This window comes from Cervus canadensis, chromosome 3, assembly GCF_019320065.1.
Source record: "Cervus canadensis isolate Bull #8, Minnesota chromosome 3, ASM1932006v1, whole genome shotgun sequence".
In the NCBI taxonomy this organism is placed as follows: Eukaryota; Metazoa; Chordata; class Mammalia; order Artiodactyla; family Cervidae; genus Cervus; species Cervus canadensis.
Window position 1 is genome coordinate 48,655,303 of NC_057388.1, and position 19,048 is coordinate 48,674,350.

Here is a 19,048-nt window from a genome sequence, read left to right on the forward strand (position 1 = left end):
GATATATATGGGGAACTAGCTCTTCATTAAAAAAAATAATAATAATAAAATAAAATAAAATATAAAAAAGGATTAGAAGCTATTTGGATGTCTGATGCTAATTTTATATGGAACTAATGAACAAACTAATTCATATAAGTTTTAAAATAAATCTATAATTTCATTGATAAGAAGGAAAACATGTTTATCAGAATAGCTCAGAAGCATGCAATGGAAATAAGTGTGAACACAAAAGTACTTTCTGTTTTTAGCATTAGTTAAATATTTGCCTTGAAGCCAACACAGTACTAGTTGGATGACAGGACAGTAAGTTCTATTAATGATGGACTTTTCATTATCATAGATACGCTTTTGCAATTTTCCTAGATTTCTGCTCCAGGGTCACATGGTAAGTCAATAGTAGTTATAAACCTCTCAGCATTGTGATCAATACCTTTGGCTGACGTAATCTAGACCTCTGGTGTAATTTACAACAAAGGACAGTTTGGGCAAGCCTCTGTTTTATTACCTTCAATTCACCAACTGAAATATTTCACTGGTTTATGACTTAAGTTATTTCCAATTTTTGATAGATAGGGAATTGAGATAGTCTTGAAGAAAAATGTCAAGTATGAAATGGAAAAACACTTTATGGAATTAAAAGCAATAAGCATTTCTTCCTTTGGGGCAGAGTGTCTGCATACCTATCTCCTGACACTGTCTAAAGCACCACAGGAGTGCGTCCTACTGTGTCTGTGTAGTCAGCCATGTATGTCTAGTCATCCAGATGGACGAGAATATTAATGAAGTACTCCTTATCTTCCAAACACACCCCACATAACATAAAACACCATATAACAATACTGCACGTAGTCTGCTTTTCCTGAGTCTGAATAATCATTAACCATCCATTTGAGCAAAGTAAGGAACAGTCATACTCTCTAGACATGAATACTGAGAATTGGGATTCCTGCAACTTGTGCCTTCCTGCAACCTTCCTGTAATTTAGACAGGTTGTTTTTTTCCATGTCTGTTGTTAATTCTAGGTCTGAAGGCTAAACAAGAAAAAAGGAAACTAGTCATTGGAGAAGTAATTAAAGAAATAGTAGAGAGTCTGGAGAAACAAGAAGGAACAGAGGCAGTCTTTGGGTGAACCGTACTAAGAGGGAAGATGCTGCCCTCTTGTCCTTGTTTTGTCAGGCTTCTCAAACCCCACCTGTTCTGCAGGATCCGTACTCAAGGACGAGGCAGAACCACAGCTTTATTTCTACTATATAAAACGGGTACGAGGTGGTGGATGGGGTAAGGATTTGTATTTAAGCATCTATAAGGTTCTTTTAGGCTTAATTTCCCTTTTATCAGCTACAGCCTACATTTACATGGGCTTTTATTGAAGATTATAATAATAATATCACAATTACTGGCAACTATGGTATCTAGGTGAAATTTACACACGGTTTTTAGTCCTTATACAACTTGCACAGTAAGTAGGATTAACCTATGTGACAGATGAAGAAGCTTAGACTGACAGAGGTTCAGTATTCTCTCAAAGTAAGTCAGAGCTTGATCTTTTTGCTTTACGAAGAAGCTTCACTTGGTATGTTTAATCTGTGATGCCCTCCCTGATTTCAAACTGTTTTACAAAGCTATAGTAATCAAAGCAATGTGGTATTGGCATTAAAACTAGACACATAGATCAATGGAACTGAACAAGAAATCCCAGAAGTAAACCCACACATATGTGGTTGGTTAATTTTCAACAAAGACACCAGAATATTCGTGGAGAAGGGACAATCTTCTTAATAAATGGTGTTGGGAAAATTGGACAGACATATACAAAAGAATGAAACTGGACCACTATGTCAGACCATTCACAAAAATCAACCCAAAATGGATTAAAGACTTGAATGTAAGACCTGAAAACATAAAACTCCTATAAGAAAACATAGGTAGTAAGCTCCTTGACGTAAATCTTGGCAATAACTGTTTGAGTCTGACACCAAAAGCGAAGGCAACAAAAGCAAAAATAAACAAGTGGGACTATATAAAATTTAAAAGTTTCTGCACAGCAAAGGACACCACCAACAAAAGGGAAAGTCAAACTACTGAATGCGGGAAAATATCTGCAAATCCAAAATATATAAAGAACTCACACAACTCAGCAAAATAACAATCCAAATAAAAATTAGGCAGAATATCTGAATAGACATTTTTCCAAAGATGATATATAGATGGTCAACACCTACATGAAAATATGCTCAACATCACCAATCATTAGGGAAATGCAAATCAAAACCCCAATGACATGTCAGCTCACACCTGTTAGGATGGCTATTTATCAAAAAGACAAGAGGGGGAAAAGGCAAGAGAAAACAAATGCTGATGAGGATGTGGAGAACAAGGAACCCTTGTGCCCTACTGGGAATGTAAATTGATGCAGCCACTATGGAGAATAGTATGGGAGTTCTTAAAAAAAATTAAAAAGATAAAAGTTGCGTACAATCCAACAACTCCACTTTTGGACAATTTATCTGAAGAAAACAAAAATTCTAACTCAAAACAGATATATGCACTCTCATGTTCACTGCAGCATTATTTATAACAGCCAAGACATGGAAACAATCTAACTATGTCTTGGTGGGATGAATGGACAAAGAAAATTTTATATATATATATGTGTGTGTGTGTGTGTGTGTATATATATAGTGTTACATGTTAGTCACTCAGTCGTGTTTGATGCTTTGTGACTTATGCACTGTAGCCTGCCAGGCTCCTCTGTCCATGGAATTCTCCAGGCAAGAATACTGGAGTGGGTTACCATTTCCTTCTCCAGGGAATCTTCGAGACCCAGGGATTGAACCTGGGTCTCCTGCATTGCAGGCAGATTCTTTACCATTTGAGTCACCAGGGAAGCCCATATTAAATTTAGCCATAAAAAGAAGGAAATCTTGCCATTTGCTACAACCTGTATGGACCTGGATGACATTGTGCTAAGTAAAATAAGTCAGACACTGAAAGACCATCTGATCTCAGTTATATGTGGAATCTTAAAAGGAACAAACCATCAAAACACATCAAATCAAATCACAAGGTCCCCACAAAAAATGCTCATAGATACAGAAAACAGATTGGTGATAGCCAGAGGGGATAAGATGGTGCAAGAAATAGGCCAAGGGTCAAAAGCTACAAACTCCCAGTTATAGACTATGAAGCCTCTTCAAAATGGTTTACAGATCTAAGAAAATGCAATTCTAATATTCACTAACTGTGTAATATTGTCTCTTTGATTAAATTTCTTGAGGTGGGAGAGTGTTTATTTGTATTCCCATTACCTAGTATAATACCTGACATATGTAGATGTTCATTAAATATTTAAATGAATTAAAAATTAATTTATTTTACATGTTACTTTTTTTCCTTAACTAAACTGGGTAAATTAACAAAGCAAGATGTCAGCAATTAAACATTTAATGTGCTTGTACAGGTTTTCTATCTCTTCAACATATTTCTCTAAGGAGGCAATCTCTTGTGTATGTCAGAGAGCAAAAACATAATTGATGCCTACACTGTGGAATAAAAAAATCTTGTGATAATTAAAAATTCAGAGCACCCAGAAAAACTCTGCAAAGGTATATCTTTTTATCCCTCTCTCCCTAGAAAGATTCCCTTCCAACCCCCATGTCGGTGATTCACCAAATATCATGGGAGTTGCATACGCAACTCTGTTATCTGTGGTGGCTTAAAGTGACTGACTGAGGACAAGAAAATCCTGTTTCAGTTGAGCAATTGTTTGAAGATCTGCTAAGTGCCAGATACTTGGGATGGAAGGATGACAAGTTCTCTTTTGGGGGTATGCGGTCTGACAACATCCTATGGAAATGCATCTCTTGGCAGAGAAGGAGTCTGACTGGGTATGGCCATTAAATTCTCGCACTAAAGAATCAGCCCCTATCACACTTTGTAGGCGTTGGTTTAAACCTGGACCTTTTTTTAAACAAAATCAGATTGCCCCAAGACTCAGATGACTGAAATTTCACCTCTGAATTCCTTTACCATTACAACAATACTCATGGATATATAACCTGAAGATAGCTTTGCTAGTCCCTGGGGACACCTGAAGAGTGGGAACCTAAGATGAAAAGTGAGGTTTTACAGGGGGTAAGAAGTTCTCTCTCCTCCAACACCCAACTGGGTATTTCTGTGCCAACTGCAGGTTGCAGTTCCATTGTCATATCTTCTGGTATAAGGATGCACCTTGCTGGAGAAGAGCATCAAGCTGAAGTAGGGGCCAGCTGCTCTGGCAGCTCAAAGACTGTTACGGAAATGCTAGGTAATGCAGCAGGTCAGGGGAAAGACTGTTTAGAAAGGCAGAGACTTCCTGAAACTCATGGATGCAAATTCTTTTAGGTACGGATGCATCAACTTGACTAACAACACTCTTCTAATGGATGACTTGATGTAGCCAGGTGAAATCAATCTTAGGCTTCCCCTGTCCTTATGTAAATGAGCAGGTAATCAAGCATGACTAGCAATAACCAACTTTCAGTATACAAGATGATACGTCACTTTAATTGTATGATTTATCAGAACAACAACTATTAACATACAAAGTACCATTCAGCTCAACTGCAGGTATAGGCAGTGACAAGTATCTAATTCCTGGAAGAATCACTTAACTCCCACAGTCTGTCCAGACATATTAACCTAAGGACACATTTATAAATAGCAAACATGACTTTCACATTGTAGCTTTTTCAAGCATATATACAGGTGTGCAGTCTTGCTGATGAGTTGTTTCCATAAGCTCTATTCTCGATGTATTCATTCTCCTGACATTAGTAGAAACAGTTTTTTTTCTGCAGAGCAGATTTTTTTCTTCCTCATCCATTATGTACAATATTCTGGAATTAGTATCATTCTACAACTTCTGAAATAATATTTGAATGGAATATCTCTGCAGTACAATTCCTTGGGTCTTCTGGTAAGTTCCACCACTGTCAAAGAACTTTCAGTTGTAATCACTGTCTCACAAGAAGAGCTTAACTCTACTATTGGGTTTTAGCTCAACTCTACTATAAACACACCCTCTTTATAGCTTGCTGTGTTAACCCTTGGCTTCAAGTCCTGGTGATGTAATGAGGGTGGGGAGTTCTGGCAGTCAGTACATTTCCTTATCACTTATTCACAGCCATTTAAAACCATGCTGTTATTAATCCAAGTTCGACATACCTTTTCTGAAATGTTCACAGTGCAGTATTTTTGTGGCCTAACAAAAGTTTTCTCACATCATTAAAAATAAACCTTTTTATAAAAATATAATACTTTAAATGTTTACATCAACAAAATCAGTTTGAGTATCCTGTGCCACATGCGTTATACAGTAGTAAGCACAAAATCCCACAGAACAAAACATCACAAAAGTCCTGACTAGAGCAACTGTTCATCTAGGCGAAATGGTCAGAACTTTCAATCAACATATTTTTTTCCCTAAACTATGTTTTGCTTAATAACACAAAATGTTCTAATACAAAACTGGCTTCCCCCTGATTTGATTGTTTCCAATTGTTTGTGGGGTGGAAAGCTGCCACCTGACAAGGAGGCTGATATTTCCAGTCCATTGATTCTTTCCAAGGCTCTACATATGAGCCATGATTGGAACCAATAATGCTTTTAGTCAGAGGTATTCCGCTTTAAAAACATGCTGAGTTCCCTTTAAAAACAACTGTCATCACAAATTACTTGTTTTATTTTCAGAGTTGTCATTAAAAAAAAAGACAAGACTTCTAAATGTCCACATCCAGATTAGAAAAGTATCATTCTTAAACAGTTGATTTTTAACTGGCAAATATTTCACTGTGACTAAGCTATCTTATGAAAACCTTAATGTTGTTTATGTACAATATGTAAATATTCCCATAAATTTATAAACATATTTCAAGTCCTGTTGTTTTGAAATGTTGACTGTATTGTCTATGGATAGTTCTTCAATAAAAGGAATGTGTAGACAAAAATTTAAAAGAGAATGTTTACCTAACAGGCAAATGACAACATCAGTAATAAAAAAAAATGTGTTTTTCATACAAAGCATAATTTCTTTGAAACATTTTAATTCTAAATTAGTGGCTTGGTCCCAGGGCTGCCGTGCCCTACTGGGACATTACAGTTTCTTTTGAATTTTCTGTCATTAAGAAGCCCTCAAGATGCATTGCTTCAGTTCCCCATATGAAATCAACTGGGATCTTGATTTTTAAAAATTTCAACCCAGCATTTGGGTTTTGGCCTGAATGTGACAGAAGCATTATCACAGCTGCAGGATTGCTGTTGGTCACTGGTCTGCAAGACCAAGCTGCTTGCTCTGATGCTTTGTCAGATGAGAAATTCTGTAGAATCCAGTCATTTTAATAACAATATAAGGTCCTATAATAGTGCAATCTTGGCAAAAGCAAAAAATACCCGGTGGCCTTTCAGTGGCCTGGCAGTGAAAAGAAAGTTGGACAAAGGGTGGACTGTTGTTCAGGCAGTTCAGTGAGGTTTCTCAGAAGGGGACTTGATGGCACAGGTGCCTCCATCCATCATGTGTCCCCCTCGCCATTGACATTATCTTGTGATGACAACAGAGAAGGATATGGAGCGACACATTTGACGTTCACGTAAGTAGCATTCACATGAACATAGTGCTCTCCAATGAAAGTAGAGAATATCACGGATATCCTGGAGACCAGTTCAGAAAAGGACGGGCGCAGCTCAGCCTTAGGGTGCCAGCATTTCAGCATCACCTCGTACCTGTTTCAGAAAGGACGCAATGCTGTGAGGACTCTGAAGGCAAGCACTTGTGCAAAAGTAAAGAACATAAGAGCTGCAGAAGACGCTGCTGGAATTCTTACTTACAAGGGATCTGGGCAGTATTCAGGTTGTAGGAGCCTTCTTCCTTGCAACAAATAAACTGTTATGTCAAAGGTGTTGACGTCAGGATAAGGTGGTGCTCCTCTTGTCATCAGTTCCCAGAGGAGCACGCCGAAGGACCACTGGTCAAATAAGGGAAGGGAGAATCCAGGTGAGGGGAGAGTGGCCACACAAATACGAAAGGTGATCAGTAGGTCTTCATAACAAAACTTGGTTTAGTATTCAATACCATTGCCGTTTTAGGCAAAGCTTTCTTTGAAGACAATTAGTACCCTATAAGTTTATGACTTGTTTAAAACAGAATTAAAATTTAGATTACAAGTAAATGTAAAGTTTTCAAAAAGGATGCCTGGAGTCCACATGATGATTACAATTTCATCAGTAGTTAGCACAGTGCATTTTCCAAGTTCTTTCCTATAGAGTCAAAGCATGAACATGTTTCTATCCTTCTTTATTCAATGGCTTCATTACAATTTTAGACTATTAGTAAAAAAAAAAAAGAAGACAAGGCTTCCAAAATTTAAATCTGTGGGATTTCCAAATGAATGGAAACACTCCTTAAGAAATGTAACCATATCTAAAAGTTAATGTTAAAAGGTCTAAGTCAGTAAAAGTAAAAATCTATATTAAAAATCAGAAGTAATAAGACTGCTCGGCATCAAGGCTCTTGAATGAAAATGAATTTCAATAAAATAACTATATTTTGAAAATGTTAAAGGAGGAAATTAATATAAAACAGCTGTAACATACTTTATAGGATGATCACAAGGACACAGAGAGGTTGACTGATTTGCTAAAAATTCCTCAATAAATCTGAATTCACATAGGGATAAACATTTCAGAGTTCATGACTCCTGGGTTTTGCTTGGTCTACTAAACTTCTCTAAATATGCAGTTTCTTGATTTAGAGCACTCTCCTTGGAATAGATCGGGTCATGCATGTTATCTCACCCTGGACATGTGCCGAGGTGAGGATGACACAGTGAGAGTAAGTCAACATGTGCGGGTCACCCCCCGGGCACAGGACCCAGGAAATCAGTTCTTTCACGGCACTTCCAAGACACTTGCACACAGCAGCGCATGGGGGCAGAAATGAGGCCCTGAGGAAATGGAAGCTTGGAGGGGAAAGAGAATACAGCCCAGACATGAAGAGCAGGAAAACATAAAACTGAGATGCAAGTGTAGCTCATAACTCGGCAAGGAGACTAAAGCATGTGTTTCTGAAAGGAAGCAAGCAGGTAGACATTGTAGTTGCTGATACAAATCTCCATGAATGACTTTTTCCTTTTGCCCAAGTTCAAGAACGCTTTAAGGCCACTGACTTCCTTGATCCAAATAGGGAAAATAAACTCCTTGGATGGGTGGGTGGGGGGAGGTGGGGCAGGGTACTAGATAAATTTGCTGTCTTCTGCAGCCTTTCAAAATTTTCAAAGGCCTCAAAATCTTCTGAATCACTTCTGATGACACCACTGTGTTAAGTCCCAGAATTTGCATTAGAATTTAAATCAATTTAACAAGTATCTATTGACCCTTGAGGGCTTCCCACGTGGTGCTAGCGGTAAAGAACTGGCCTGCAGAAGACAGATGCAGGTTCAATCCCTGGGTTGGGAAGATCCCCTGGAGGAGAAAATGGCAACCCACTCCAGTATTCTTGCCTGGAGAATCCCATGGACAGAGGAGCCTGGTGGGCTACAGTCCATTGGGTCACGAAGAGTTGGACACGACGAACGTGACTTAGCACACACTAACCTTTGATGATGCACAGGTAGGTTACTGTCCAAGTTACTGGACAGGCCCTGAGGCTGATTTAACAGGGTTAAGAGAATTATGCAATTAGTTATGCAATTAACTGTCACGTAGAACAATAAGATCTAATAACTGCAAAACAGAGCAATTATAGTAAAGAGGTACAGATGTTGTGAAAAGGCAAAGGGATAACAGTGGGGTAACTAAGAGATGCTTCAGGAAGAAAGTGACAGTATAGTGGGTCCTGAGGAACAACGAGACTTTGTTCTGTAGATGCATGTATTGTGAGGGCAGAAAGAGTATTGGATGAAGGCAATGGGCCCAAGGGTAAAGGGTAAGACACTCAAACGTGTTTTTTTGATTTTTGAACCATAAGGACAACAGGTCACTCTGCTTGATGTGTGGAGCAGATGAAGGGATGAAGGATAGATAAGGTTGAAAGGGGACCGTGTTTTTGAATGTTAATCATGGGTTAAACTGAAATCAATGGGACGTGACTGGGGTTGAGCTCCAGGAGATTGTATCTGTAAACACTGCTTTAAACAAACAGGGGAAGCTCATCCACAATACAGAGACCAGTTAGGACACTTTTGAACGGGGCAGGTGAGGGCTGCTACTGAATGCTGGCAACATGGAACCTTATGAGACTGAACTCTGTCTCTCCCGGGAGAGACTGAACTCTGCCGGGAGAGCTAACTCTCTAATTCGCTCTCCCGAATTAGAGGGGTGGGAGAGAGCATGTGTCATCAAATGAGCTTGGCATGGGTGGGCATCACGCCCTTTAAAATAAGATTGTCTTATTTAATCCTTATAACAAGTCTGTAATGTATTCGGTTTTGTAGATGTTTCAAGAATGAGGAACTGAAGTTCTGAGAGGCTGATTACTAGTGTGGGATCAGGTCTCCCTAACTGACAGCCTAGTTCTAGGAGGTCTGGAGGCAAATTTGCGAAAATAAGGGGCAAGAGTTGCATAAATTTAGTCCTGTAGGGAATTATAGTGAAATTCGCTCAGTCATGTCCGACTCTTTGGGACCCCATGGACTATACAGTCCATGGAATTCTCCAGGCCAGAATACTGGAGTGGGTAGCCTTTCCCTTCTCTAGGCGATCTTCCCAACCCAGGGATTGAACCCAGGTCTCCCACATTGCAGGTGGATTCTTTACCAGCTGAACCACCAGGGAACCCCAAGGAATTGTAGGACTTAGACAACTGGTATCAGAGGAGGGTTGGAGAAATCATGGGACAGAAGAGGTGAGAGGGAGGCAGTTTCATGAACAGTCTGTATTCCAAACTCCCCTTAACAGCTTGGACTGACTGGATGGTAGGGGGTGGGGAAGTGAAGGAAGAGAATGATACTGACCAAGAAGAGAGAGGCTGGGGGTGGGGCATGGGAGGGAGGGATAGAGAAGGAGAGAGAGAGACAAAGGGGTGGGGGAGGTGTATGATGCCTGTGCATTAAAAATGATGGAAGCAAGTCGGTTTTAGTTTCAAGACAGGAGAGCACAGTCATTCATGCTAATTGTGTGAATGATCAAGGCTTTCTGAATATCTGAGCACCAGCAGTGAGCTCATCTGAAGAATCTCTGCCTAATTTTACCAAAGATGAAGCTGAAAGCAGTTATTAGAGGTAAGAGATTGTTATAAGCTATAAAAAGTGATAGGCACATTGCTGCAGCAATCAAAGAATAGATACAGCCAAATTTGAGCATTCAAAAAAGCAACTATCCTTCAAAAAGAAAATAAATTAAAAAAGTAAACTGAGATATAATACCTTTATAAAAAAGCATAACTGATTTAAAGATGGATTAATTGATAAAATTTAGCAACTGGTAGGTTGATAATCTTTTCAATAAAACTGAAAACTTCTGCTCTTTGAAAGATACAACTAAAAACGCAAGCCACAGACTAAAAAGTATTATTTGTAAGAACACATATCTGATAACATGTACCTATAACCAGAATACATAATGAACTCTTAACAATAAAATAAAAAATAACCCAATTTAAAAAACACTAGAAAATAGAATACATATGATCCAGCAAGACTACTTATGTGAAATAAACCAGTTACAAAAAGACAAATACTACATGATTTCACTTATAATGAGGTATCTAAAGTAGTCAAACTCTTAGAAAGTAGAATGGCAGTTGCCAGAGATGCTGGGGGAGGGAGAAATGGGGAGTTGTTCAGTGGATATAGAGTTTCAGTTTTGCAAGTTCTAGAAATCAGTTGCATAGCACTGTGCACATAGTCAACTGTACTGTACAATACCCTTAAAATGGTTAAGATGGTCAACTTTATGTTTTTTATCATAATAAAAAAAGAATAACTATGGATACATTGATACTATTGATCCTCTCAAATGTATTATGCTATGTGAAGGAGACAGACTCAAAGGCTATTTACTGTATGATTCCTTTTATAGAACATTCTAGAAAAGGTAAAATTACAGACAGAAAAAGGACCAGTGGTTTCCAGGTTAGCGCAGGTTACACCACCAAGAGGTGTAAGGAAATTTTCTGGGATGATGGAACTGTTTCATATCCTGGTTGTGGTGGTTGGGGTCATACAACTGATGCAATCTTTAAAACCTAAAGAACTGCACAAGAGAAAGGATGAAGAGTTGGTATATTGCACAATGGTGATACCATTAATAGAAATAAAGAAGTGAGCCATCGACAGTTGGCAGGAAAGAACCTGACTTTGAACACAGTCAATTTGTGTTGCTGATGAAAACATCTAGTAAGAGAGATGCAAAGGCAACTGTTGATGGGAATGGTTGAAACTGAGAGGCTGACACCTCAAGACCAAAATCCTGGGGGACAGTTGCACATAGGCTGTGAAAGAAAGAGAAGCTGTCAACGTAAAGAAAAGCAGGAGGAAAACAGGATGGTAGAGTGGCCCTGAAAACACAGGAGAAGGAAATTTCAAGAAGAGAAGGACAGCTGAAGATATTAAATGCAGTAGAATGATGAAGCAGGATGAGAAAGCCCGTTGGCTGAACAAAGGAGAAGTCAGTACTGACTTTAGTGAAAGCACTTGTACTAAGCACAAACACTTCGCAATATTGGATATGAGTAACTGCATGTATAGAAGATACTTCAGTTGTTGGAAAGGGTTTCAAGAGTATTCAGATTTTAGCTGAACTGCTTCTGGGCATTTGCAAGAAAGTAGACCTTCCTACAAACAGGCAAGTTTTTGTCTGTAGGTCTCAACATAATATAAAACATAAACAACATAAAGGTTTATTATAGGTGCTTGGATATGTTCCATGTCAACATTTAAAAGACTGTGCTGTTCTAGAAATGAAAACTTTATGCAAATTTATAAATCCATCAATAACCATCTAATCAATAACTATTTGTTGAAGCAGCATGGTATGGATTACTCAGGTTCACTCTTTATATAGTACAGTATAGAGTCTTTCAATGAGGGGGAAAGACATAGCACTTTGAATCTACAGAAGCCTGTGTAAATCTCCTGAGTAGCTCAGTGACAGTTGCTTTACAAGAACTGCTAACCTCCTCGCTGTGCATGTGTATTTTTGTGGAGATAGTGGTGAGTGGTACAGGACTATCAAAAAGCTCAGAACCCCAACTCTTGCCTTGAGCATCCAAAATTTCATCAGACTTGTCTTAATAACTTTGCTGAGGTATGATTTATATGTCATAAAATTTGCCAACTGTAAGTGTATAGTCAATGATGTTTAGTAAATTTATATAGAAGTGCAGCTATCATCACAATTCAGTTTTAGATCAATTCCAACATCCCAGAAACTTCCCTCATGCCTGTTGGTAGTCAATCTTTGCTTCCATCCTCAGCCCCAGGCAACCACTGATCTGTTTTCTGTCTCAATTTTTTGCCCCTTTCTAGAAATTTAACAAAAATGGAATTACTCAATGTGTAATAATTTTGAGTCTGCCTTCTTTCACCTGACATAATGTTTTTGAGGTTTATCCACATTGTAGCATGCATCAGTGGTTCTTTCACATTATTGAATAGCATTAATCTGTTGTATAGATATACCACGCTTTACATACACATTTGCCAGTTGATGGACATCAAAATTGCTCCTGGTTTTTTGACTATTATGAATAACACTACAGTGAGCATTCATGAGCAAGTCTTTGTGTGGGCATATGTTTTCATGTGCTTATTAGCTAGGTATTCATACATCTCCTTGCTAAAATGTCTTTTCAAATCTTCTGCCTATTTTTTAAAAATGGGTTATTTTGCCTTCTTATTGAGTTCTAAGAGTTGGTTCTCCTTCCTAGCAGTTGTCAAGTCTAGATGAAATGTACATGCTTTCAGGATGGGTTAATTCTCCTTACCTGATGCCTTTACCTGTTACCATCACTAATGTTTTCTCAGCCTACCTTTCTAGCACCTGTTTATTTAATCTTTTTCACAATCTTTCAGGATCAAAATCCAGGCAGTAAGCTCTAGCACGGGCTATCACACCCACTTACCAGTCTTATCCACCCTGAAGTCCCATTCCTCCACCACGTCCTGAGATACACGTGTTCACTGAAAACAGGCTCTCAGTCACCCTCAGCTTCTTCTCTAATGACTCCTCCACTTCCTCAGGAACTGAAACTCTGCTTTCACTTAAAGACCACAACATCTTCAAAACTCTTACCAATAGAGGCCACACCTCTCTCTCTTGCTGACTCACAGGGAGGAGGGTAGACAACTTCTCACCTCCCAAAGCTGTACTCAGATCCCCATCCCCTGTAATATCTTAATAGCTGCCAATCCTTTCTCTTTTGCAATCTATGTCTTCTATTAATGCTATTTTCTTCCCACCTTGTTTGCTGATGTCACCAGTTAACACTTTTCTTGTTTTTGGTTGCTATCCTCAAGGACTGAGACATTACTGTTTCCCTACCTCCACATATCATAGTCCTCTTGATTTATGAAAGGCAAATAGAATATTCCATTCAACACCCAGGCTCCTCCGCACACTCTAGATCAAATCATTCAGGTTCCAAGACCTTTCTTGTGCTCTGAGTAGCAGGAGCCTCTGCTGACCATACCCCATTTCTTCTTGACACTTTCTCTTCCTCTGGGTCTCCCACCTCTCTGCTTTTCTCCTTCATGGCATGTATATAGGTTCCTCTGAATAATTGTATTGGAGTCTCAAAAGCCTATTTCCAGCCTTGACCTCTGCTATGGACTGAATTGTGCACCATCCTTTTCAAAATTCATATGTTGAAACTCTAACTCCCAGTGTGATGGTATTTAGAGGGGGAGCCTTTGGGAGAAAATTAGGTTTATATGAGATCATGAGGATGGGATTAGTGCCCTTACAAGAAGAGACCCAGAGAGCTTACTCTTGCTCTCTCCCCAGCATAAGGCATAGTGAGAAGGTGACCACATGCTTGCCTCACCAGAATTTGACCACACTGGAATCTCCATTTCCCACTTTCAGCCACTAGAACTGTGAAAAGTAAATGTCTGCTATGTAAGTCACCCAGTGTATGGTGTTTTGTTCTGGCAGCCCGAGTTGATTAAGACAACCAGTGTTTGTACAAGCTGTAGATCCACACTTCCAGTTGCATGAAAGACACCTTTGCCTGTATGTCCTACTCCCAAGTCAACCTCAGCATGTGCAAGGCACGATTGATATTTTTCCTCTTAAACTGGCTTTTGCGCCTCTGTCTCACATAATTGTAATTGTACCAGTATATAACTTCGCTCAGCTATGACTTTCATCAATTTCTTGCTAAATACTGTTGTTTCTACTTCTGAGATGCCTTCTCTTCCATCTTTTCTGTTTTTATAGTATCTATGTTATTTCATATTCTACCTCTCATTTTGTCTTCCTGTGTCTACTTCTCTCAAAACATTTTGCAGAATGAAGAAAGGCTATAGTGTAATCTGATTACATTTTAATGTTTCCACATGGCCAGAGAATAAATTCCAGACTCCCTAGTTTGCTTTCCAAGGATTGCTATGATCTACGACAAAAATATTTTTCTCAATTTATTCTCATAACTTCCCCCTGTGCCTTCTATTTTTGCCAAATCACCACTGCTTATTGTTTGCTTAGAACTTTAAAGAAGTGTATACCTTCCTGCCCCTTTATCTCACCTGGACTGGCATTTTTTATTTCACTGTCCATTCCATCATCCTTACTTTAAAGCCCATTTCAAGAATCACCTTCTCCACCAGGTGAAAGGGCAGTGTGGTAGATTCGGCTGCTCAGTGAGTGTCTTCCCCACCCTCAGAGCTCTGCTGCATGCCCTCAGATGCTTGTTCTGTGAGAGGAGGGTGACCTTTGCAGATAAAGGAGGGCTAGGCAAAGGGATAATGTCTTCACTGCTAGATATGCCTCAGGCACAGCTTCCAGGTTTCTCTAGGTAGAATTGTTCTGCCCTTGAGCTATGAGTGGCTAGATTAATCCCAGTCTACTTTGTGTGAGTTAGTGATGAACATGGCTTCCCTCTCCTGCTGAGCAAAGTTCCTTGAGGGCAGGGCTTACACCAGGTTCCCAAGGACCTAACATGCTGTTCTGCTGGACATTTATTCAAACACTTTTTGAATAAATGAATGAATTTATGAGGCCATAGTATGGGTACCTGTTAGACAATCAAGCCCATTTTTACTTATTAGAAAAAGCTGGAATTATGGTGTTGAAGATTTCTTTTTTAAAAAAATTAAGTTCCCATAAAATTACTAAAAAAGTTGGATATGAAAGTAAAGAAGAGTTTGAGGTGATGAATACATTACCACATCTGACTTGGTGGTAAATTTCTGAGTCTGCAGGCTTTCTAAAGCCATCCATTTCACTGGCAGTTTTGCACCTGTTTTGTTGTGTACGCTATAGTATTCCTTATCATACACGTCTCTGGCAAGACCAAAATCAGCAACCTTGACAGTGAATTTTTCATCCAGCCTACAGAAAAAACAAAAATTATTACCAGTGGCTAAAAGAGAATAATTTACAGTGATTCTGAATCTCTATTGATTAGAACAAGCAGCTTCAGTATTTGAAATCCATAACTTCTGCAAGAAGGGCTTCATCTGGCCTGTATTGACTAGTGCTAAATCACAATGGAATCCTTGAATAAAAATGCTTGACATTTACATTTCAAATTCAACAGGCCAAGGAAAGAGATTGTGAATGATGTGGCATAAGAAAATCTTTTTTGCTTTAATGTAGATCTGGAGAAGTAGTAAAATTGGCCACCCTCCCAGCTTTCTTTGGTTGCTAAATCGAGTATGCCAACTGACTACCCAAAGCAATCAGTAATCACCACTTGTCAACTTATTAGCAATACTTAGTTTTATGGGGGAGATATGACAGGGGACTGTTATTTTTTTCCTTCTCAAAGGGCTAGGTTAGTACATACAACTCTTTTCCACCAGTGAGGTAACAGAGAAAAAGGATACACAGTAAAGTATCTGGGAAAATAGCAAGGTTCCAGGAAAATCAATTCTTCTATCGCAGGCTATGTATCCTTTGTTTAAGCTGGCTTTTATGTTGTTACATTGACCAAAACCAAGGTAGGAAATTAATAGCACAGTGCTTTCATTCACACATACCATAAGCCATGAATCAGTGCTATGGAAGGGAAAGCACTGAATCAATTACAAACTGTTGACTGTTGTATTATACAGCCCAGGCAGCCAGACACAAATAAACCTCTTTGTATATTCATTCTCAAATACCATTTTTGGTAGGGTTTCTGCAGGCTGACTTCAAATCCACTCTTGGGAAGTTACAATATGTTGGTATTTGTGTTACCAGCCCCTCTCCATTTCACTGTAAAATGCTGCAGATCGAATTGTCCCTTCCAAACACTAATGCAGTGTGAAACCACAACACTGGGGGCTACGGGTGGGAAGGAAAAAGAAAAGCTAGAGCACACAACAGCTGTTTAAGACCCCCCTCTGGAGAATTCCTTTTAAATTCTGTTTGATAAAGCCTGAAAGCTCCACCTACATACCCAGTGCTTACATATCGATTTAGAACTGTGACGAAAATAAAGGACTTTTACATGAGAAGAGAAAACATCCTCACTGGCCTTGAAGAGTGGGAAACAGATTCTTCTCTGTCACTTAATTTGGACTGCAGGCACAGAGATTCTTATACTTACATACAGTTTCTTGCAGCCAAGTCTCTGTGGACAAACTTTTTGCTTGCAAGATATTCCATGCCTTTGGCTACTTGAAGACCAAAGCCAATAAGATCTTTTACAGTTGGATTCTGTAATCAAAGAGAATTGGAAACCCATAAACTAATAAGCATTTACTGTTCTAGCTATGGTCTTAGAATTCTGAAATATTGATAAGAATTATCGTATCAATTTCTTATCAACAACAAAGAATTACCTATTTCAAATAATAACTTGTTTCCTGTTGATAATAATCATTTACTTAGTATCTATTATTTGCAAAATACCATGTTAGAGGTTTTTTATAAATTTTGGCTAATCCTTACACCCTCACTTCTGTCCATTTTCCAGATGGGGAACTGGGAGTTGTTTTAAAATGTGGAGTTTATTATTATTCAGGTATGGTACAGCCAGCAGATGGGAACAAATGCCATCAAAAAGACCGTTACTCACAATTCCCGAGAGAAGGAGGCATGGAATGTCATGCAAGGCCACACAGGGAAGCACCGGGGTTGGTTAGGAGGCAGAGGGAACAAGGGGAAAACATATTAAGAGCCTTTATGGTGATTTCTGTGGGAAGGAACGGGTGAGGCAGAGGAAGCAGCTTAGAATCGGCTGGTTTGAATAACTTCAGTGTGCTCTGTGGTGTAAGGACTGTCCCTGGAAGTCTGGTACCCAGTTTTGAAGTGATGAGGGCAGGTAGATGGTGGCCCAGGGTGTTGGCACCCTTTAAAGGAGGTGGTTGGGGCATGGGCTCTGGAGTGGTTGGCTTGGTGATGAAAGGCATGCTCTCTGAAGGTGAGCTGCTTAATACCTCTGGGAATTTGCCAGTCCTGTGGGAAGTGGGGAAAGCAGTCCTTCCAGGGTCGGCAGGTCTCCAGAAATACATGGTTAATACAAGAAGCTTTGAGAGAAATAAATCACTATAAACCTCTCAGATGGTAAGTTGCGGAGTTAGGATTTTAGCCTATATCTGTTAAGACTCCAAAGCTTATGCTGTAGTGAAATCAATCATATTAGAGGCCCTCCTACTGGTACTGAAGCAACAGTGGCCTGAACCCACACAGAAAACAGGAGATCTCTTTCTCCATATGTTCAACACACAAACTTGGATGGACAGCATAATAGCTTTAGTAACTTTAAGAACTGTATCTGAAGTCACCCAGATATCACCGCAGTGCCTGGTCATCAGGAACAGGATCACTCTTCTTCAGCAGCCACAGCGGAATTTGTGAGCTAAAGAGGCAGCCAGTGGGGACCCTGCAAGGAGGGCTACAGCCCCTCTTAATGCAACCAGCATGTAGAGAGGCCATTTCCTGTGTTTTTGGCCTCTCCTTAAGATATATCTGTTAGTGGTTGTAATAAGTACAAACTCCTTGGACTATAAAGGCAATGGCACTCTGTAAGGTAAATTCACCTTCACCTTATTTGCAAAAATTCAGAGCTAGAGAGTATTCTCTTTTGACTGAATGCAAAATATTTCTTTACTATCCTAGAGCTCATTCCTCTAAGAATCTGATCCCATGTTTATGAAGCTTTTTTGATCAAGAGTAAAGCTACTCCATAACTTCTAAAGAGGTCTGTTCACACAAGCCAAAAGGCAGCCTGGGGCCATCTGTGACTTCAGTTCTGGAGACTTCTTCCCTCCCTGCTCCTGGTCTAGCCATTGCTTGCTCAGCCTTTTTGGAACTAGCATATACGTCACTAACAAAACTGTCATTTGGAAACATCTAAGAATCTCTTTTGTAACCCTGAACTCATTCATTCAGCAGATACCTCCTGAGAGTCTATGTACTTAACTCTATTTTAGGTGTTGGAGCTACAGTAGTGAACAAAATACACACAAAATTACCTACCCTCATGTGCTTGTACTCTAATAAGATGTATGTGTGTGTGTATACACACATATATACATATACATAGCTATCATTTATTACCTGGTATTGTTCAATAGAAATATGAGACAAGCCACATATGTAGTTAAAATTTTTCTAGTAGTCACATTAAAGAATTAAAAAGAAACAAGGAAAAATTATTTTCACAGTATGTTTTTCAACCCACATATCCAAAATAATATCATTTTAACATGTAATCAGTATAAACAATTACTGATGAGATATTTTACCTTCTTTTTTTATACTAAATATTGAAAACCTGGGATGTATTCTACACTTACAGAAAATCTCAATTTACACTAGTCACATTTGACGTGTGGCTTATGGCCACAGTTTTGGACAATTCAAGCCTAGTGTATCATATGAGGGTGTGATGGATAACAGCAAAGCAGGGGAAAGGAGA

The 19,048-nt window shown here is 39.1% G+C and overlaps 1 protein-coding gene across 2 annotated transcripts in view; it reads right to left on the reverse strand.

Moving 5' to 3' along the window:
- Window positions 1-4,519: 4,519 nt before the first annotated feature.
- MET (MET proto-oncogene, receptor tyrosine kinase) overlaps window positions 4,520-19,048 on the reverse strand; it is a 112,084-nt gene continuing 97,555 nt past the window's right edge. For both annotated transcript variants that reach the window (XM_043463129.1, XM_043463128.1), the window contains 4 exons: window positions 16,733-16,842; window positions 15,363-15,528; window positions 6,868-7,004; window positions 4,520-6,762 (listed from right to left, as the gene is read on the reverse strand). In XM_043463129.1, coding sequence (XP_043319064.1) covers window positions 6,552-6,762; window positions 6,868-7,004; window positions 15,363-15,528; window positions 16,733-16,842 — 624 coding nt within the window. In that variant the 3' untranslated portion in view covers window positions 4,520-6,551. The remainder of the gene's footprint in view (window positions 6,763-6,867; window positions 7,005-15,362; window positions 15,529-16,732; window positions 16,843-19,048) is intronic.